Raw genomic sequence first — 23,658 nt, 5'->3', positions numbered from 1 at the left:
TTCCCACTGCAGGCTCAGGCTCCCAGCTTGTTGCCCTCCCCCAGGGCCTCCACAGCCCAGCGGGCAGCAGGGCAAGGAGCCTGAGCCCACAGAGGGAGCAGCCCACACCTGCCCCCACCTGCTGGGCTGTGGAGACCCCAGATAGGGCAGCAAGGTAGGGAGCCTGAGCCTGCAGGGGGCAGCCTGCACCACCTCCCCTCCCCAGGAGTGCATGCAGAAGTGAGGAGCTGACCCCATTCCCCGCCCAAGCCTGCAGCAGGCAGGCAGCAGGTGGGAACCGGACCCCATGCTCCACTCTGCTGCAGCAGCCACCACATGGCAAGGGGATGTGGACCTGGGCTCCTGTCCCCAAAGCCTGGCAGCTAGGGCCTCCCTCCAGCAGGGTTGGAGAGGCTATGGGAAGGAGTGAGGCTCACCAGCAGGGCCAGGGGGCCTTGGCTTGGGAGCGAGGGGCCTCAACCTGCATTTTGTGAGTGAAGGAGGCAGGGGAAGCTCTGATTTTTCATGATAAAAAGCCCCAAAAAGCAAATACCAAAATTTAGAGGTATTTAGAATTTATTTTATTATAGCGATTGAGGCATTGGTAGGCTTCCAAATTGCTTTAAAATTGTAAATATATAAAGAAAACATTGTGTTCAACTGATTCCTATATATATATAGTGGTCTGTTATTTAATCACAAATTTTGAGTTTTTAATCAGAAAATGTACAAATTTTTATCTGAGAATTTGCATTTTTTTATGGGGGAAAACCAGGATCCCTGGTGCTCAGTGAGATGGCTGTTGTTCTGGAATGGAAGGGGTCCTGGGTTTTATCCTGGACCCTTGCTTCAAATGGGGCAGAAACTTACCCACTGCTCTTGATCCATTTTATGGAGCAGAGAAAACCGAGGAAGGTTTTAATAACAATATTCAAATACCCAAAGGACAATTTTAGAGAGGATAGAAATAGACTTTTCTCTGCAGCCATATGGGACAGGACTAGGGCAATGGACTAAAACTACAGTAAAGGAAATTAGGAAGAAATTTCAAATTATGGTCAAGCATTGGAAGAGGCTTCCTAGAGAAGTTGCAGAATCTCCATTCAAGTGTCTGTCTCACCTGCTCTGGAAATTTTCAAGAGCAGGTGAGACAGACACTTGGTTGAGATGGTTTAGTTAAGAATAATCCTGTCTTGAGCAAAGATGGACTAGATAACTTCATGAGGTCCCTTCCAACCCTACTTTCGTATGACGCTATCAAATGACTATTAAATGCAAAATGCAGTAACCTAGCTTGAAGAGGAGGGGTTCAAAGGAACCTGGGTCATGCCTAATCTGTCGTGTAGCAGTTAGAGCACTGTGCTGGGAAACAGGAGATGAAAGTTCAAAACCCCTGTCATTGACTGTGGACAAGGAAGGCCCAGGGCCTGGCTTTTCTGCATCTTGGGTAAGCTTTCTAACCACTCAGCTGTTGGAGCTAAAACATGGGAGGGCCCTCCTCCTCCTTAATGATTTTGTTTCTAACAGATACGTATGCCAGAAGGCAAGATAGAATCACAAACTGTGTGTAAGAAAAAAACAAAAAAACAGTAGTTATATGCCTGGGTAAGTGCCATTTGGGCATATAAAATGAAGTAGGATCTAGCCTTTACTTTTTCTTTGATTCAGCATCCTCTTTGTAAATGGAAATCATAAGTGTTGAAAGAATAAATATGCAAAGATTTTGAGACACTTAAACTATAAGGTTAAGGGCCATTTCAGTACAATAATTAAACATTGGTTTCAAATCAATGCATATTGTTCCTAGTAAATTCTATGGGGAACACCATGCTCCTATCGAGAATCAAAATACTACTAATAATCTATCCCTGCTTACTTGGCTGGCTCAGGCAGAATATCTATTGATTAAGCTACCTAGTGGAGCAAAAGCCAAAATGCAGTGTACATCTTCCTCTGGCACACTAGTCACTGGGGGTTTGGGAAAGAGAAAGCAATAGAGGCAATATCCACAATGGCATGTTGCTCTTGCAGAAAAGTGGCAACTTTTACTACTCTGGCTACAGATCAAAGAGCTATAACTGACCATTAAAGATGATAATAAAACCTACAAAGTAGTAATATAGCAATTAGTTTTACTTTATAGGCAGCTAGCCCAGCAATCTACATCTTGTATGGTGTTGGATGGTGCTTCCAGAGACTCTGCATGCATATAAAATAAACAGACAAAAACCCTCGTACTAATTTTGAGGTAAGGTTGTGATCTGATATTGAAATTAAAACATACACGGGCTCATTACAACCAATTAAAAATGCTTTGCATTTAAAAACATGAAACAAAGGGAGAGGGAAATCTTCAGCTACCTTCTTGGTCCATAAAGTATTTTAAATAGTTGAATTACACTGCACGTAGAAAACAATATTCTATCTCTATGCCTATCTAATATCTTACAATGGTGCATATCACCAAGGTATCCAAGTGCCTCCCAGAAACACGAGTGATATCTCTCTCTCTCTCCCCTCCCTACTGACAAGGAGCACCAGAGCGGGGCTTCACCTAAGGTTCATTGGTTTATTGTCAAAGTCAACACTTTATTTAAGAGTTAGAAAAGTTAAGAGTAACTCTTCTGACAGAGGCACACTTACATCCTAAGCTTGTGAATGTTTGGGGCAGATTCCTATCTGCACCTGAACAGAGCTCAGATGTATATAACACCTTGATATCTAACTTATCCCAAGCCATCTGGTTCCTGCACACATTAAATCTGGAGAAAAAAGCAATTAACTTACACCTTAGAAATAATGGGTGTAGTAGAACTTCACTATGCCACACCCTATAAGAGAGGTGCAAGAGGGACATCAGGCACAGGAAACTCTGGACTGGCCTCCATCAGTTCTCTGCTGGCAAAAAGTTCACCTGAACAGGGGAAATTCTCCATTGGCTATCTCTAGCTAGCTTGAACCCCTTTTGGATCACTTAACAGTAAAGCGAATGTAGCTGATCAGAAGATCCAACCTTCATGGATTTCATTGACTTTAGCACTTCTTTTTAAGCAAATCATTCATTTTAGTTGTAACTAATTAACTTAAACTGAATTATTTTGGTCCTTTATTTCCCTGCTTAAACACACACAAAAAAAACAGACAAATGTTGAGATGAGTACCTCAGGAGGACCTCCAGTTTTCATCTACCATACAAGGATTTTAGCACTTCCTAAATTTCATACCACAATCATTCAAACTAGTTGTGCCATGAATCTGTATCTACCAAAAAACAAAACAAAATGAACCCCAAAAAACCAAAGATTACCACACACAGTCCCTGCAGCCTACTTCTCTGAGTCAGATTCTGTTTGAGTCCTGAATTTCATCCACAAAGTCCAGCTGAACTCAGTAAAGCTCAAGGATATTGCCTGACTTGCCCAAGTCACAGCAAATTACTATGTGCAAGTACAGGTTATGAAATAATCTCTACCCCACCTGACCTGAAGTATAATCACAAAGTGCTATATGCAGTAGACAGAACTTGTTTTTTATTTTCTTTAAGTTGTAACCAACCACTAAATAACATACTCTCACTCTCTCTCACACATATATCCAGATGAAGACTATTAGATAAAAGCAGGTACTGATATTAGGGGTTCACCAATAGAGATTTTGGGGGTTGATACTGATAAGCGTTTTTTAAGGAGGCATATCAGCCAATACCAATGCAATTTCTGACACAGCTACGTGCAACTGGTAAGTCTGTTGTGGTGAAAGGGGAGGGGGGAGAAAAGGGGAGTAGAGGGAGTAGATTAATGCCCACCACAGAGAAGGAAGGGTGGGGAAGAGGATGGGGTAGGTGCTGCCCAGCTGGGGTGGGGTAGGTGCAGGATGGAGCCACGGCTCGTCCAGAGATCATGGGGACAGGGGTGGCGGCTCCCATTGCTGCAAGCTGTTAGTCCGGGAGCGGCTTGTCTGCTTGTCCAGCAGCTCCTGCCTCTGCTCCCACTGCTTGTCTAGGAGGGCACGGCAGGGGGTGCCCCCAGATTTGGGCGGGTTGGGCCAGGTGGGCTGCAGCTGTGGGTAGGGGCCAGAGGCCATGCTGCTCGGAGCAAGTGCCAGCAGCACTGGGAGTGCAGCCTCCAGACCAGCAGCACACAGTGGTGAGAGCTGCCACCCTCTCCCTGCGCGGCCCAAACAAACCATGCTCCATCCCACACCCAACCCGACCAGGCAGCGTCCACCCCCAGCCCCAACCCATTCCTTCCTCACCGCAGGGGTTGTTGATCTGTCCCCCATGCCCCTTCCCCTCCCCACTCCCGTTTCACCACAACAGACTTACCGGCTGCACGCAGCTCTCCATGCTGCCAGGCTGAGCTCCTCGCTGCCTGCGTGCTGTGCACACAGGCATTTATCAGCCAAATTATTGGCCACATCAAGCAGATTTCCAATACAGTCAATTTTCTTTATACAGGTGCTGATCCAATATCAGACTGATGTATCGGTGCACCTCTAACTGATATCATTGCTCTATTTCAACTTTTTGCTTCAAAAATGTCCTCCCATTCTCATTGTGAAGGAGTTTTAACTAAATTCTAAAAATGAAGGGTTATTACCCAGCCATTTCTGAGCAGAAAAAAAATCCAAATGAGAGAGAAAGGCAGGTCAAATTTTCAAATTAGAGAAATGTTCAATGGTCTGTAACTCAAATCTTTAATGTTCCAGAAAAAAAATAATTTGACCGATGGCCAAGATAGATGTGTTTTCCTGCCTAAAGCTATACTAAGTATTAAATCTGAATGAAGAAACAAATTCTGTTTCACTGAGGAGTTCAGTATTTTGGTATTTGGTTTTGTTCCATTTGGAATAAAAACCAAAAATTTTTTAATGGTCCATGAAAGGGAATTGGAACATAGGACCAACAGGAGTGGAGACCAGTAGCAACAGTATTTCTAGTCAGGCAGTTCTGAGAGAGTCAACTGACTTCATGGTTTATTATAATCTGCTTTATAATTTGCCTGATCCTTTCTAAATTCTTCATTCCACAGCTGTTAACAACCCTCTCCTTTTTAATCAAGCTATCCTTTGTTCCACAATTCTGCTGTCCATTAGCTGCTCTTGGTAATGAAACTCCTTTTTCACAGCCCTGCAGATTGTTTTTAATTTATTCCAAAGAAGCTATACTTATTTTTGTTTCCATCTTAAACTGAATGATGCAACCCTAGGCCCCTGGCACATTTGTGAAGCTTCTAGTTATTTTAACTGGAGAAAAATGTGTGCTGTTTTATATGCGATGATATACCTCATTATCTGCACCCCCTTTTCAAAATTCTAGATCTGCCCATGCACAGTCATGCTGAAAAATAGTTTAGGGTAAGAAAGTGAATGGTAACATTACCAAAAAAAACTTATGACACTATCAATGCAACAACTGAGGTTCCACAAGTTTTGTCCCAGACAGAACCCCAGGGAAGTCAGTGAGTACCTATAGGGGCACTCTGCTAGCAGAGCTGTACTGCTGCCCAGCACATCCACAGGTGGCTGATAGTGGAATGACCTTCATGGAAGGTTAGCTGCAAAACAAGCACGGGTAATTCTGATGAATAAGCAGACATTCTGATGAACCAAGCAGCAGTACCAGGATATGATGGGGACAGCAGATGGCAATGCTTTTCTTCCTGAAAAACCACATATATTCTTTGATGATGCTATGACATGGCAAGTACGGGTTGCCATTATGATAAGTCTGTCCAGCTGCCGGCCATAGGTCAGCAATTCCTCAACAGTGGAGCAGAAGGAAAAGATATTAGAATCTCAGCGGATGCAAACACTGATGAAGGCTGCAATGGAACAAGATCTTCAAATGTCTTGACCTCTGCCATTGGATCAAGGCCCCATTCTGTCAAAAACTGGGTGAAAGCTGATGTGCAGCAACTTCTTCACAATAAATCATGCACAGTCATCTTCCATAAAAACAGTTTCTCCAGCACATTTTTCAAGCCTTTTGGTGACCAGTTAGTGACAACGGGAGCTGGATTATGATCATCTGGAATCTCTTATTTAGTCATGAACTGGCATGAAGGCAGCAGTTACAAAAAGGTCAGTGGCAATGCATAGGGGGTACACAGGAGTGCATCTCGCTGACTGGCCGCTAAGGGGGCACATGTCCCTCGCTGCCGCCACCCCCCCCCAACTCAGGTGGCACCAGTTACCCATGAAAAATATCATTCTCTACCAGGGAACATCAAGACTGGTTTGAGGAGAATGATTAGAAGATCCAAGAATTTATCAGCCACAAGTGTAAGGCCTTTTGTGCTTGGCAGAACATCAGTTCCAAGCAAAAGAAACTGAATCACCAATAAGCCAAGGCAGAGGCACAAAGGAGGACCCACAGTATGAAGAACATATTGTGGCAAGATTTTGAAGGTGAAGGAGATTCAACAACTCACTGACATCCACAATATGTGCAGTTTTTTCAGTGCCACCAAAACCATCTATGGTCTGAGCACTCAGGGACCAAGCCCTTTGAGACCTAAGGATGGAGGAGACCTGATCAAGGAAAGGGGAGCCATCAGCACCCATTGGAAGGAGCATTTTGAAGACCTTCTTAATTGAGACTGTTGTTAATCAGAGTGCTCTCAACTCCAATCCCATAACAGTCAGTTAAAGATGATCTCTGAATCCCTCCAACCCTTGATGAGGTGAGGAAAGCCATCAAGCAAGTGAAGAATGACAATGCACCTGGAGCTGATGGAATCCCCACTGAAATCATCAAGCAGTTGGGGAGAGGAGCTCACATCACAACTCCATGCCCTCATCTTAAGGATCTGGAAAGATGAAGAAATCCCAGATGACCTTCAAGAAGAGAGATAGGTCCAACTGTGGAACTTACAGAGGGATCACCTTGCTGTCCACCACAGGAAAGATCATTGTAACAACCCTCCTGAACCGTCTCCTCCCACTTTCTGAAGAACTCCTTCCAGAATCTCAGTGTGGGTTAGGGCATCAAAAGGCACAACTAATATGATCCTCTCTGCTTGCCAGCTGCAAGAAAAATGCCAGGAACAACATAAACCTCTCTACGTGGCCTTCTTTGATCTCAGGAAAGCCTTCAACTCTCAACTGAGAAGCACTATGGAGGATCCTTCTAAAGTATGGATGCCCACTGAAATTCATCACCATTCTTTACCTGCTCCATGACAGTATGTGAACAGTGTTTCTCAGTAACAGATCTATCATAGATCCCTTTTAGTTTAATACAGGAGTTAAGCAAGGCTGTGTCATTGATCAAATTCTCTTCTCAATATTTCTTATTGCTATACTACATCTGACCACCAACGTGCTTCCAATCACAGTGGAGCTACACTACCAAATAATGGTAAATTGTTTAATCTCGGTGAACTCTGAACCAAAACCAAGACGACCTTGACCCCAGTCATTGAGCTCCAGTATACTGTTGATGCTATAGTATGTGCTCCCTCAGAAGCAAACCTTCAGGCAATCACTGATGTCTTTACCAAAGCACACAAGAAAAAGGGACTGATGTTTAACATTCAGAAGACTAAGGTCGTCCATCAACAAGCTCTTTATGAGCAGTCCCCAGCTCCGGTAATTCAGTTTCACGGTGAAACTTTGTGTATTTCCCATGCCTCAGAAGCCATCTCTTGCAGAAAGCTGACATCAATGATGAAATCCAATATCACATTAAAATTGTAAGCATAGCCTTCAGATGCCTGAGGAAACAAGTGTTCAAAGATTGCTACATCAGATTTGAAACCAAGCTCATGGTTTATCAAGCAGTCATGACTCCCACTGTTCTGTATGCAGGTTCTGAGATGGGAACAATGTACAGGACACACTTCAAGTCACTGGAAAAGAACCATCAATGCTGCCTGCAGATCTTCCAAATCCAGTGGAAAGAAAGATGCACCACTATTAGCATCTTCTTGCAAGTAAACGCTATGAGCATCAAGGCAATGATCATCTGACATCAACTTTGCTGGGCCTGCCACATCATCCAGACGTCCAACTCAGACTCCCAAAGTAAGTTTTATTCTCCCAGCTCATTCAAGTCATACACTCAAGGGGAGAGCAGAGAAAGTGCTTTAAGGACATCCTCAAGGTCAACTTGAAAAAATGTAACATAAACATCAACTCATGGGAGATTATTGCCCACATCCACCCCAAATGAAGGAAGTCTTCTGTCAGGAGGATCTCAGTACTTTGAAGCCATATGATGCCAACAGAAGATGGAAAAAAAAAAGCAGAAGCAGCAGAAACTGCATGTCACAGAGCAAACCAAAAATCCAGAGGCCACCTCACCATTCACACAGAAACATGTCTGAGTTGCAACAGGGTCTGTGGATCCCATATTGGCTTCATCAGCCATCTTCACATCCACAGATAAAGTAATCATGGAAGACAATCATCCTCAGCTGGAGGGATTGCTGATATAAAAATGGACACTGGAACCTAGCCAGGCAAAGCTCCTGACAGAACCATGATCTAAGATGATAATGCTCTAAAGGAAAATTAGTAGAGGCAGACTGGGTTTATTCACAAGAAATGATCCATTTTCATGGGTAGATGCAGTTTCACTTAGGACTATTTACACTTTTTTTTGTGGATTCATTTTCACCCTATTTGAAAATTTATCCTGTCACCTCCTAATGGTTGCATTCCAGAAGCACCACAAAAAACACATCAGACACTCAAGAAACTGGGCCTCGATCATCGGAGTAGAAGTGGAAAGTAGCAGATGAACTTCGAAAGAAAATAAATGTCCAAGCTTTCCTGCTCATTGATCTCATCTCTAGCTTGCAGATCTGAACGCTGTATGGATGGTATATATATATTGCTCTTTTTTCCTTCTATTTCACTGAATAGGAAAGATGTGCATCACACTTCCTGAGTAATGGACAAATTGAAAAAAAATACAGATCTAACCACTTCTCATTTCAGAAAGCAAAAATCTTGTAGCGTTCATAACATTCAAAATAACTATTGATGGATGAATCTTCACTAATTCAGATAAGTTGCTAAATGCTTTGGTACCCATACCAACCTAAAGAAAGTCTACTACTTTTTGATAAGACTGACAAATTGCACTAGAAACCTCTCTAGCACTGGTTAACTTATAAGATTTCCAGTATTCTCTCCCTTTCTGAATAGCAAATAGAAAAACCAAGTCTGTTGTGGTATTTCAGCACCTCTCTGACAACAGGGAAGGGTAACAAAAGCATAGCGGTCATTATGAAAAAGCTCTACTGGCAGTTACCCCCCTGAGAGGTACACTGTTCACATACTGTCACGCACTTGAACAGGAGAGAAATGCTGCAAAAATTGCTCAGGTACCACAGTGCAGTAACTACTGGTAACAATATCAGCAAAAATGAAACATGATCAAGAAAGAACACAGGTTAGTAAACATATTTAGACCTTACAAACTTACTCTGTTCTGGGAGAAGGCTCAAGCAGAGGGGGTGAAGGAGAGAAGGAAGTATGATTTTTCTCTGAAATAGTTGGTTTATCTGTGGAGAAAAAGAAGATAAACAACCACCAGCTTTCGTACTCTCTGAAACTCCGTGTACCTTCAGTGGTGGCAACATCTGTGGCATGACAATGTACATTTCCCAAGGACAGCTTTCTGTTATCTCCAAATCTAGCACCTTCTTATGGCCACTCCTGACCTGAGGTACTCTGGCCTTTCTGTGCAATGCACTGCACTCACCCGCCTTGCTTTTGGTTTGATCTAGTGTAAATTTGGCAGCTTGTTCTTTCTCCCCATGTTCATCAAGTTACCTCTGTCTAGCCCAGTCAATACTACATACATCTCTTCTCCAGAGCACCTTGCTCCTAAACAAGCTCAAGCTCTCCACAGCCTATTCACCCCAGTGCTGGGAGCTTTCAAATCCACTCTCTACACACACGTAATCCACACCCTTCCTCGGGATGCCCTCAGTGGCCTCCCAACTCCCCTATTAGCCACCCCATGCCTTGCAATGCCTTCACCCAGAAATTATAAGTACACAGTACACGTAACCAAAAATTAAACCAAACTTAGCTCGGTCTCCTGCATGCCCTCCCCCAGAGTACTCCCCAGGTTCACTTCTTTCCCCCTGTCTTGTCCCAGCTTCAGGGGCCCTTCTCAGCTACCACTTTTTATAGCACAGCCCCTTCATTCTGTGTTAGAAACTCCTCTCTGGGTCAGACTGCCTCTCTGTACCCTGGAACTAGATTTATGTCTCCAAGGCCCACCCCTTCTGCAATGTAAACAGTTTGTCTTAAAGTGACTGTGACAGAGCTGTCCCTGGGGGTACTGAATCGGGGTGATCACCTCAGGCCCATGCTTTGAGGGGCCTTGCAGATAGTGCCGTACAGGCTTCACCGCAGCTGCCGGCTCCATGTTCCAGCCACTCGCCATCCCCAACCCTGCCCCGGCTGATATGCCCTGGGCCCCACATACCTTTTCTTCTTTCCCTGAGTAATGGGGTAGAGGCACCTATTATAGTTCTCCAGTTATATGGTTTTGTCCTGTATTATGTTCTTGCCATATATTAACTTTCTGAACTTTGCTAGTAACATACTGTTATTCAGTAATTATGAAAAGAATTTGTAAATAATTAAAGAGAAACTGTTACAGTCTCTCCTCATAATCCCTCTTTGTTGGGGACATCTCTTTGCTGTCTTCCCCATATATTATTTTCTAGTCTGCAGGCTGTTCCTACCCCGTTTACTGACCACAGCAAGTATTCCCTTTTCCCTGAGTCCTTTATTACCTCACCCAGTTTGTCTTGTGGTAGACTTTCTGACTAGACATTTCTTCATCTAGAGACAGTGTTGCACTGCATTTTGAACAAGGGTTAGACTGCTTTTCCTACACTTTCTTAACAAGATCTATCATTCTTTGAGGTCATTACCCCTTCAGCAATTCAAAGGAAGAGGCTCTAGTAGAAACTATATTGTTAAGAGAAAAGAAGAAAGAAGTTTGTTTCAGTGCTTTGCAGCTAACAGCACAACTTTCATAACATACTTTTGACAGTTTTGCTAAAACTTCTGAGTAGTTCATTAGCTTGAAGTTAAAAATAATATACCTTTATAGAGGTCCCAAACTTTTAGGCAAAACAAAGTCAATCCTTGGGTCAAACCTCAGTCAAGAGTTTAACCAGGAACAGTTAGTTCTTTGATCATTCTAGGCAGCTTCTAAGCATGGCAACAGAGCTAGTGTTAGTTAGTTACACAGGTCATCCATTAGAGAACAAAATACAGAAAAAGATGACTAGTCAACACTACAAATCATGTATATTATCAACAAGTTGGTTGCAACTCATTTCCAGAGTCTAGGATTATTTACTGATGAAATTCAAGAATAACTGCAGTTGCCATATAAATGTTAGGATTTTGCTGACAGACTAATCCTATGAAATATATAAGATAAGGAAAAATGTATATCTGACACATTATACATTGTTCTAATGGTCATCCTCAAACCTGTTATTTTTCTGGCATACCCGTACTAGCATACAATGCTACATGTACTTGCATGACTCTGTAACTATTAAACAAGAATCATTCTGGGGCACTCTGTGGTACAACATTTTTGCCTTTTCTTTTTCCAGGGATGACATGCCAGGCTCGAAGTTCTTATGTTACCAGTGAAATCCTCTGGGGTTATCGTTTTACACCTGTCCTCACACTGGAGGATGGATTTTATGAAGTAGACTACAACAGCTTTCATGAAACGTATGAGACCAATACACCAGTTTACAGTGCCAAAGAACTAGCAGAGATGGCCAACCAAGCAGAACTGCCCCTGACTTGGTCTGTGTCCAGCCAACTAGACCAGCATGCAGAACTGGAAACTGAAGAGGAGGAAAAGAACCAAGAAGAGCAAACTGAAAGAAATGGTGATGTGGCAAACTTAGAGAATGAATCCAAAGTTTAAAACTACTGGAGGAATGGCACCATGCAATCCCTTTTTCTCCTCCCTCCTTCTCTCCCACCTCCTTTTTCTTTTTTTCTTTTTTAATTACAGGAAAAGACATATTTAAAGATGTGAAATATCTACCTGCCTAATTTCAAATCCAGAGATACATAAACTAAGCAAAGACATGGGTTAAAGCTGCAATATCCCTTACTGATGATGGACTCTGATTATCACTCTTCCAACAATGGGAGATTGCCTTTAGACAAGTATGAGTTCATAATCACAGGTTTATTTTAAATGCCAACAAAAAAGGGAAAAACTTAACAACAGGGCTAATAAAAAGAAAATGTTCATTAGTGCTCATTAATGCTGTAGGTCTTGGCTCCAACTTTTATATATTTCAAGACAGTTTCATAAATTAAATGAAATGCCACCAGAAAATGGGCATTGCAGCTTTAAGACCAAGGGGAGCAGAAATATCTGCAATTCCACAAGATTCTGTATATATGCCTTATGTAATTACTTTCTTTTTAAATTTAGTAATAAATCCAGCATGTACAAAAGTACTGTAGTAAAGAACTTCTAAATAATGTAAATAGATGTGTAATTAATGTAGGTTTAGATACATAATTCTAGAAATGTTGGGACGCAAAAAAAAACAACAAACCCACTAAATAGGCATTTCTGTTATAATATTTTTTAAATCGCCTATATCTTTGGCCCTTTTAATGCATGACATTTTCTTCAGTGTACCAGACTGGCAATGATTTAGGGTACCTTCCAATTCCTTAAAAGATCATGTTATTAACTCTAAAAGCCATAGTCTGGGGTAGGGCAGGGTAGAGAAATTGCAACGATATTACTGAAATACTGTGAAACTGTTTACAAAATGAACCTATTTTTTGTAATATTATACGGTAAACCATTCCTGGCTATTTTTGGCAATTCAGCCTAAATTAGACTGTGGAAGAACCCTGGATAACACAAGAATCTCTAGAATGCTCTTTGTATAAAAAGCACTTTTTCCGTTGGGGTATCACCCTTCAAGTGCAATACCCGGGGACACTATTCTTTTTCCCCTAAATTATTGGATTAAAACTGTGTAGTTTGCTTTAAAAATAATATAAAAAGCCATCTGAAACTGAATGTTATACATAGACAGGAAGAGAATATTTTTAGCTACACAATCTGAGAAGAACTACTTACATTTCTTCTAGAGTTGCAGTCACCACTGACATTTTTGCTCCTGAGGCTTCACACAATATTTTATAACCCTGGATAACTGCCATCAGGGTTTCTCATATAAAGACTGAGATCTGCCATCTGTACGTAGACAAGTGATTCTGTAACACTTCTTCTTCACCTTGGGTCTGATCCATGGCTGGCATAAAACGTTTTAAAGGACTTCCTTTGAGGTCCATGATACTATGCTAATTTGCATAGTTTTAGACCACTTGAGGATCTAACCCACCTTTGCAAATAATGATGCAAATAACGTCATGTGAGATGATGTCCAAAATAAGGCACTACTGAATGTGACTAAGGACTGCTTAAATCCACGCCCTCTGTACGTAAACCACTGCTACATCAAAGAAGAGGCTCCCACTGATTTCAGTGTGTTTTGGCTTAGGCCAGTGTCCCCCGGGCACATGGAATGGTGTCATCCAACCCGTGGGGCTATCCACAGGCCTTGACATTTGGCAGCAGAGCAGGGCAGTGGCAAAGTTAATTGCCGCTCTACTACTACCAAATTTTTGGGCTCTGGGGAGCCCCACAGTCCAGATAACATAGCCCTGAGTGCTAGATTGGGCTGCCATAAGGCCAAATCCAGTGCACAGGGTCAAGTTGGCACATGGGGTCGGGCCAGCACTCAGGATCAGCCTGCAGCTGGGGTCAGGTCAGCCTGCAGGGTCAGGCTGGTGCACGGCCAGATCCAGCATGCAGGATCAGGCCAGCATGCTGGATCACACCCAAAAAACAGCCCCATGCACCAACCCTGTACTGGATCTGGCTCATACACTGAACCCATGCCACTTGTCTGACCCATGGGGCCAGTAGCTTAGGAGCACTAGCTTAGGCTCATCAAAAGAGCAACATTTCCCTCAGTCAACAGAAAAAAAAATGCAGCCTTAAAGTGTTTTTGTTTTTTTTTTTTTATACCTGCCTAGTCTGGAAAGGAAGAATACACTGAAAAGAACTTAAAGTATTTTTGTAGAGAAACATTTAAGTTAAAATAGACAACAAATAAAATCTCAGGAGAAATCTAGTGGGCAGGTAGAAATTTTGCACTGTGATACAGCCTTCACATTAATTTCACATCTATACTCTTTTTTTTTTGCTGTAACAATTGCCTGTCATTAATTTTCACTGAGTGGTTAAAAAGTCTTTTTGAAGCTCCTAAAGCTGTGCTCAATACCAAGGTAAGGCTTTGCATGCCAGGACCACACAGATCAATCTCACAAAGAGCTCCATGTTTGTTTTTGTTTCTGGAAATTGTCCCTACCAAGTTTTCACACAGAAGCAGCTGGTATAGCTTCCACACTGTAAGCAATTGTTTGGGAGATGTACCTTTGTCCCCTCTGCCAGAACGACTGATTTTTTAAATCAAGTAAATAGAGGTTGTTGCCTATTTTTGTTTATTTTGGTGAAAAAAAAGTGGTTTTGCTACAGGCCCATTTAAAAACTAACAGTATGCTAGGCTGCGTGAGAACTTCTGAGTACTTCTGTTTATACATCACACCCTGTCTGTAATGCAACTCTTGACAACCAAGAAAATCATGCAGTAGAGCAGATGGCAACAGCTGTTTCTTTAGAACGTACTTTAAAGGAAGGGTCACGCTACAGCTTCACTGGAGAACGGTAGCCTTATAACAAAGAACTCTATACCAAGAGTATACTACATACATAATGAAGAACAGCCTGTGTGTGTCAGTCTGTAGTCCTATAACGGAGTGCATGAGCTGAAAGCAAAGAATTCCTGCTAGGATGAATCTGCTTCCGACTCTTGTAATTGACTGGGCCATTCTATAACCCATCGCTGCAGTTTAACAACAGTTTGTCATGTTAATTAAAACAGCAGCTCATAGCCCTATTAAACTTTTTTGTGTCCTTTAGCACAAAAAATAGACTTTTCGCCACTGGGGCATGTGCATGTGTCAGCTATATTTTTGTGAATAGGGCACTGAAAGCGCCAGGTCTCTATTTCTGTGTCTCTCATTGTCTTGGGTATTCATGTAGTACAAACTGTACAAGTTTACAAAATCTCACTTTTGTAACATGCGCTTAAAATTAGAAGCCTCTGAGGCTTTCAATGGGGAAAGCTTCTCAGAAACTTTGTACTAGAATGTCCCTATCAAACGCCTCTATTTTTCTACAATGATTGATTAAGCAGTTTAACAATGTATTTTGTGTCAACAATTTCAACTGAACTGTTAAAAAGAAAATAAGAATTGAATGCTATTAATTAACAATGGATTTTCAAAAGCTGAACCTACTGAGTGGTGTTTTCATTATTACAGTGTATAGATTTAACCTGACAATTCCAACGCGTGATCTTATAAAATAGTATCCTTGGAAATGTCAAGGCCAGTGAATTTAAATTTAAGGCACACAAATAATGTGACATATTTATGTAAGTGGCTACATAATTAACCAAAATCTACCTAAAGTTCACATTTCTGTGTTTCACTAACATAACCTGATGCCTTTTTCTCAGAACCTCTTGTGAAATTCATGAGCAAAATGAAGTCTAAAAGTAAATGTAATGTTCCAGTAGTTTACTGTAGTGTTAGATTCTGCCTTCATAGGGAGGCAGTACTACTAGAGCAGAGTTTCTTTGTACAGACTTCTGGTGGCCTATTGTACAACTCATTTTTTTCTCTCTTTTCTTTTTTTTTTACTTTTTAGTAAGGTTTTCTAATTTGTGTTCATTCTTTTGCCATATTTTCAAAGCCAGATCTTCAAACCAGTCTAAACTGGATTCCCTCTAGAAACAATCATTAATGCTTTACGAACTCAATTTTTATGTAAGTTTTACTTTTAAATATCTAATCTAAAAGTTTTGTCAGGTACAGTTTGAAAATGTAGCTTCTACTTAAAATTGAAAAATAACAATCTCTTTATGTCTAATGTGACTTGGCAATCACACAGCAATGATTTTGGTTACCCTTGCTATTTTCCACCAGGAGATACTGAAGTTTTCATCTTAAATTACTGCAGAAGCAGGGGATCAGGTAGCACTAAACATATGCAGTCCGACACCCAACTTGTTTTGAATACCCATGCTATTTTGAAGATGCTCGGGTGTAACAACCTTACTTTGCATAAAGCAGAAGCTGATTCTGAGTAGAAGCAACTTGAAAACCTGTCCTCAGTGGCTTGGTTTTTAAGCAGTTTTTGAGACTGTTTTACATTCTGATGGCACAATAGTATGCTATCATGCTATCATTAAGCAATCATTTTGATTCTATTTTTCATATCAGTTGGATGCAACTAAAGAAAATACAAATGGACTCTGTCACCGTGTTGTTCTCTTTGCTTATACATATTGTACAGTGTGGCAATTCACAAGGATTTGGGTTTTGTGATCTAAACAATTCTTAAAGCCAGAAGTGAAAGCTATTGATCACTGTTCTTTCAGGAGTCTTAAACTTTTTTTAAAGGACAGTCCTCAACTGCTTTGTATATGTGGTTCAGACTTATCCTGCCATCCTACTCCCACTTCCCTGATGGAATTCTAGAATCACCTTGCCATAAATGAGTCTCATTTTTACCATATACTATTCTCACCTCCAGACCCATTATATCATGACATTCTAGATGAAACTCAGCACCATGTGGATATAATACTGATATCACATCAAAAGATAAACCACATTCTAAAAACATGCAAACTCTCTGGGTATTTCATCTCATGAGTGTGAAATGTGTTTTCTATTTTAAGCAAAGTGACTAACAAAAATCACGCTTATGGCCCCATTCTTTCTAATGTGAGAAAAACTCATATATGCGAGTGAAAACTTAGACTTTTAGTTTGTGTATGTTAGTTTGCATTCTTCTGTCCAAAGCCAAGACTCTCAAGCTCTTCCTTTTCCCTGCCCTGTCATTGAAGAAGCCACTGCTTCCTACCACACACCTACAAGTGCCATGGGATCTGCTGGAGGCTAAGGGTATCTCCTTATTTATAGCTTCCCTTAAAATCTACATCAGCTAGGATTGCAAGCCACAGAAGGGAAGCATCTCTCAATGACTGTAGGCTCTATATGCAGTCATTTGTGCTGGCTTCTCTTTCAGGTTTGCATCAAGGAACTGATGATGACCTACTAGGCCCACAATTTCATTTACTCCACATCCTTCCCAGCCTGTGAAACCTGAATCCTTCTAAACTTTTGCAGGGTCAGGTAAAATGAGTGGCACAGAATGGAAGTAACCGTTTCTACTGCCATAGCCTTTCCCTTTCCCTCCCACTAGGGCTCTGCAAGAGCATGAGGAGTCCAGATGCCTCTGACACATTTTCTTTAAATTATATGCATCACAGGGACTGGGATTGTTATTTTCCAATCATCACCAAGCAAGAAAGGATTGTAAACAGGGACCTATATTCATGGCGAGACAAAGCCATTTGTGCTGCTTTGTCCTGGCACAAAGAGTCCGTTCTGCAGGCATTTTGCGGTGACCTTGCCCCTCAATGCCAATTGGTGGAGAGGCCCAAGGAGCTGAGAAAGATCAAGAGAGCAGACACCATGTTGACCGCTGGCTGCCCTTCATCTATCCCTGCCCCTTAGTGCTGACTGGCTAAGAGGTCAGGTGTGGGGGTCACCACTGTCCTGTCTGCTGCCCTTTTCAAGTCACCCTGCCAGCCAGAGCCTTCCTATCCTGGGTGGGCTATGAAGGAGGAAAGGTCTGCCCAGAAAGAGAAGACTTAATAAAATATATAAAGTTTTTCTTTTTGTGGGCAACCCCACAAAATCTGCAAAACTGGGATTTAGGTAGGTCCCTAATTATAAATATACTACACAATGTTTGTTGCTTTTGACATGGACTGAATATAAAGTAGAAGAAAATGTTACATTTGATTAAAGTTCTATTAAGCAATCTCTTTAAGAGTGTGGCCGGAATCAAACCAGTCCAAGTAAAAACATAGTCACGGTCAGTACAGTAGTACTTAAGGTTAAATCTACATTTAACATTTCCAGAAGTGCTGAATATTTAAAGCTTCCCACTGACCCCTATCAAAAATGAGGCCACTTGTTTATGTGCTTTTCTGATGTCTTGGAATCTGGGTGCTTCTTTTTGCTCTTCCATATAATCTGGGAGATCATGGTGTCGGGTCAGGCATCCAAATCCTTCAAATGCCATCAGCAATAAGGGCTTAATTCAGCAGAGCATGTAAATGTGCATGTTAGCCTCAAGAATAACTTTAAATCCTAATGACATCAAGGAGAGTATTTGTGTGTTTTACAGATCCCAGACTACCATTCTTGCACATCTGTTGAGGACACCAAGGATCAAATGGAAACAAAAACCAACTTACCCTCTGTCTCTCAGAACTGGTCTTTCCAACTTAGGGCTAAGGCACTAGAATGGGAGCCAGCACTGCTGATGGGTTGTGCTATAACTTTTCTGTGGATATACTGAAGACTTTACTTCACCAACGCTAAATTCACAGGGGGGTGGAATAAGGGAACAAGATACACTTTTTAATGAGGATCTAAAAGGATTTGTACAATAAGCTAAAGATCCCCAGTAGAAATGTAAAAGGTGCAAAGGTAAATCATGGGTTGATATAGTCATGAAGGCTCAGACCCAGCAGAGCACTTCAGCAAAAATAGACCCACTGGAGTCAGCGGACTTAAAGGGAACAAACTGCATAAGTGCTTTCCTGGATGGGGACCATTGTAACAAAACTATGATACCAGAGTCTTTCTTGAGATATGTATTTTAAAAGGCGTGGCAGAGATAGACTCCTCCATAAATTCCATAGAATTTGAAAGGGGGAAAAAGCTCATATTACAAATCATTGTGTATCTGCAATTACTGCCTTTCACTACCATCTAGATGGCCAGGACTGAAATACATTTTTATCCTGTCACTAGTATTGATTCTATAATATCTTGTTTTTCCTTGAAATGCATGCATTACACAATCAAGCCAGAGGAACATCTCAAAGAGATCAACAATATGGACTACTAGTAAATGTAAAAGGAGTCAAACTCTTACTTAGCCTCATTGCCCAGGCAAGGAAAAAACACCTACGCAAATCAAAATAAAAAATAAAATCAGTAACTTGAGAAGAACATGTGAGATTTTCTTGTAAAATTACAGACAAAAATAGGATTCTATTTTATGATATTAAATAAAAGATATGAACTTTCTAACCTTTTCTTTCAAAAAAAAGTCACAGTATGCTCAATATTCTGATTGGGCAGAGAATTGTGTAATTATAAACACCATGGTGTTCATGCAATCTTTAACCTTTTCAAAGGATTTTAAAATTATTTTTAATGAAACAATTTAACTTGATATTTAATTGATAATTAAACAAGGATTCAGTGTAACCTTTTTTTTTTGCTCAAGCATGCTTTGTTGACACTAAAATGTTTTGCAAAATGACAACTTGCTTATGAAAAACAAAACAAAAAAAAACTAATAAAGGTCAAAACATTTAAACTTGATAATTTATTTAGTAAAATATTTTAAATTATTGGTGTGACCTTACTCTTTTGATTCAAAAACTTTAAGGCAAAATTTCAGTTTTATTCAAACAAATATTTTTTCCAAATTGACAGTGAATCAAAAAATCTACATATTCCCTCAGCTGGTAGTTTGAATATGTAGATTCCCCCAGCTTTACTAGTAATGAACACTTTTACATCATCACTAAATCAGTGCGTACACATACTGAAAAAAAACCAGCAGAGCTAAAAACATCTAGCAATGCTCTAGCTAGTTAGAACTAGCATTTAGCAATGTGTCAAAAACCTTCAAATATTTTCACAAACTAGAATTGTCTCAAAATGCCTGTTTAGAGATAGTCCCTGGGCTTGGGGCCTAGAATATGGGGGATAGAAGTCCAAATGCCTGTCCTAGAACTAAGTTTTTTAACCTAAAGCACTCTAAAACATGAAGAGCACAGATTTGAACCCAAGCTTTCCCAAGTCATTATCCAAACCACCAGGCTATAAAGCATCAGTTAACCAGTTATTCTCTCTAAACACTAACAAAAAATAACTAAAACTTAAAAACAAACCAAAAAAAACCTAACCAGAAACATACAAGGATTTCTACTAATGATCTATCAAAATCTTAACAATGCTGCTAGTGACTAAATGCCTTTATTGCAGGATGACTTCACCTACCTAGCATGAGATGATGGTTTCAGTAGAGTTGTGAGTAATTTGATAACTACCCTCACAACTAACATCCTTGTCAGCTAAGATTTAAATGAGAATGGAGAGAAAAGCACCTGCTTATCTGAAAATTCCTCTGGGTCACATCTGAAAAATTACTATATAATAAAGGGCTTAGTCTTTCTGTCTGTCTGTCCATAACACTCTTGGACAGAAACTTTATAATTTCTCAACATACATTGGTTCACTTATAAGCAATCCTAGAATAAGTGCATCTTTGAAAAATGCAGCTTCTGTTCTCCAAATGACACTCTGAACTTCCAAACAAACAAGTATTCTAGTTTCACACCTAGATTTTCATCAGAACAGCCTGGTAAATATGTTTTATTGCCCTTGATGGAAACAAACCAAGTGTATAAGATAACTCTTCTGGCCTGGTATCCCATAATCTACAGCAGACTGAAGAATACTGACACTTATGTAAACCTCCACAAAACTAAAGGTTTCCTGTTAATTTTTCTGATTCTAAATCAGCTCTGCCCACATTGTCAGGTGCAGTTTTATGAAAAACAGCCTTTTCCCTGACTATAATTCAGCAACCATAAAGACTTTGATCTGCTATTGCCCTTACAAAATCCAACAGGAGAATCAAATAACCAAGGAAAGGGCTCAAAGGGTTAAATGCACTACATAACCTAAAATAAAAACTGAGCTGAAATAATAAAATGTTGTATGCACAAAAATGCTGAAAGTACAGAAGTCAACACTGTTGGGGGCCTGATTATAGGTCAACCCCATGTTGAGTGTGATTTTTATCATTACCTTGGAGGGAAAAAATGGTAAATTAACAACCAGAACAATACAGTAATTATGTTTTTAGGCACTTCAATTAACAGCTTAGTAGCTTCATAGGTTAATACTCCTCCAGGACAGTATGGAAAGATCCTTCAAAACAGTACAGAAAATAAGTACAGTCATCCTGAATTCACTTGAAAGCTTTGTTTCAGTTTGTCATCCCTATTTGTTGCCTCTAGTGTTCCTCACTGCTGACAGTGATCTAGTTTTAAAAAAGTTGCTTTACTTTTCTTTTTTATTTATGAAATGAACTTCATATAGTTTATTAAAACAACCAGGGCCAACATTTCCAACATTTTCAAAATGGGGATCATAAACTGATATAATAATATCTACCAGAATCAGAAAACAGCCTGAAACAATAAAAGCAGAAAGGCATATGCTGTGCCTTGCAAGAGCTGTGAACTGTGAAGTCTAATTTTAAATATCAACACTGAATTTACTTAACTGCCTATAAGAACTATAAGAAAGGATGGCTTATGTGGGCCTCCTGGCTCAGTGAGCTAGTGTAGTCAAAGCACACCAATTTCTGAGCCAGTGGAACACTAAAAAGTGATATGGCCAACATCATATCCAGGTGTCTTTGACACACCAGCCTGAATGACTAGGTACCCATTTACAGCTGGTCAGCTGGCATTTGGCATGAGTACAGAGCTTGAATTTTTGCCTTCAGAGCCACAGCAAGACACTTTAATCACACTGTGCCTAAGCAACAAAGTGCTGATTCAACACACAAGATACTATCATGAATATGTTTAGAATCTCTTGCAGGTGACATTATAATTTAGGATTGCAAGTGGATAGAGCTGGTATGTAAGTGAACTTTGAGAAAACATGATTTCCCACTCCCCCTGAGTTTCACCTAGATTCTCACTGAATTCAGCAAGAGAGATAATGATAGATTTAACTAAACTAAATAACTTTAGATAACAAACTTGAACATTTGGGCTCTGGGGTTCCTTATGTCATCTTTCAGAAAAATTCAGAATTGCTATACCAAGTACAGCAGATCTAGAAATGTATTCAGCTGCTTTTATTTTTCATGATGCTTTTGGGATTTTTATTCACCCCCAAAGTAAAATCTGACCCATGGTCTTGTAAATTCAAGAAGTGCTTTTTAGCTTTGGTACCTTTTTCTCTAATGGGCAGAGCTTGCCATCCAAAGCCAGGGCAATGCAAAAATATGAGACTACGGTCATATTTTAAGGTGTAAAGTTTTACTGGATTATTACAAAAATCCTTGTCAAATTTTAAAAAATTTCTCAGCCACTGAAAAATAATGCTCTTTGGCAAGCAGGTTAGGGAAGAAATATAATCTACCCTAAAATATAATCTGGAAGTTTGTGAGTGAATAATCTAAAACCTCAAAACAAATAAATAAATACATTAGAAAAATATATTGAAAACAAGCTTTCAGAAATCAAGCCAATACTTCTATCCCTTCTTCAACTCAATGTTTATGTGTAAAATGTGATTAACTCTCTATGCTCATACTACTATTGTAGCAATTGTTCTATAGGAAAGAAGAGAAAATATTAGCTGGGTCAGGCTAATGTACTGGTTTGGCTCCTGAACTCTCTCTGAGTCATTTTGTAACTCCCTACAATCAATTATAATACCTCTGTGCATTGGCAATAAGGAAAGCATGCAATAAGGAAAGCATGCATGATGTGGAAGCACAAGGAAATGGTGTGGTTCAGAATACTGATAGCATCATTTTTCTATTAAATAAAAATGTCTTTATGAAACAGTTGTGCTAGAAAAGTTGTTTACCTCTTGATGGGAGACAGTCCCTCTTTTAGTGAAACAATAAATAGCTTTGAACATGGCCTTGATTTAATTTGTCTTTATTTTACTCAGTAAACTACATTACAGTGGATTTACATGCAGCTACAGGACAGAAAAAATACCGTTTTTTTCTTTTTGTTTTCTTTTGGGGGTGGGGGTGTTTTTGTTTTTTAATACTAACAAGCAGCTCTGACTGTGGCTAGCTAGTTTCCTAGCTGATAACTTCCATGCATCTTCTTGGTTCCCTTGGGAATTACTTTATCTGCAATAGCAATGTATCCAAATCCAAATGGCATTAATCAGTAAGCTTTGAGTATGTCTCCACTGGAGCTGAAGGTGCAGAAGTAGACATACCTGAGCTAGCTTCTAGCAGCAGGAACTTAGCATAAGCAATGCAACCCAAGCTGGGGCTGTGGGTACATGCTCAAGTAGCTGGCCTGTGCTGAAGCATGTGCTCCTGTAACTTGGTAGCTATTGGCACCTATGCTATACTTTCCAATTAAAGCTGAAACATGCGTGCCTGCTACTACCTATGGTGCAAGCACAATTTTGACTGCATGGCTCTGTGATGCACTGCAAACAAAAGATCCCAATGGTTAATTGTAGCCACCAAGGAGCAATCATGGCACAACTACACAGTATTTGCCATATTTACTTGTAATCAAAATCCTGCTCGCTCATGCTTCTTCCCTGAAGACTGTTCTTTATTCCAAAATCGTTAGGGTCCTAGAGTTACATCAACATCGCCATCAATACCTTTCTAGTACTCAAAAATGTGAT

At 40.4% G+C, this 23,658-nt stretch overlaps 1 protein-coding gene across 1 annotated transcript in view; it reads left to right on the top strand.

The window, feature by feature from the left end:
- KCNJ6 (potassium voltage-gated channel subfamily J member 6) overlaps nt 1–12,217 on the top strand; it is a 58,478-nt gene extending 46,261 nt beyond the window's left edge. Inside the window, exon 2 of the mRNA XM_019528931.1 lies at nt 11,580–12,217. Within this exon, the coding sequence (XP_019384476.1) occupies nt 11,580–11,905 (326 nt within the window). The 3' untranslated portion in view covers nt 11,906–12,217. The remainder of the gene's footprint in view (nt 1–11,579) is intronic.
- The last annotated feature ends 11,441 nt before the right edge of the window (nt 12,218–23,658 follow it).

This window comes from Crocodylus porosus, unplaced genomic scaffold (assembly GCF_001723895.1).
Source record: "Crocodylus porosus isolate Cpor-Errol unplaced genomic scaffold, CroPor_comp1, whole genome shotgun sequence".
NCBI lineage: Eukaryota > Metazoa > Chordata > Crocodylia > Crocodylidae > Crocodylus > Crocodylus porosus.
The sequence above is the reverse complement of the archived record's forward strand: the minus strand, read 5'-3'. Positions and strand labels throughout refer to the sequence as shown.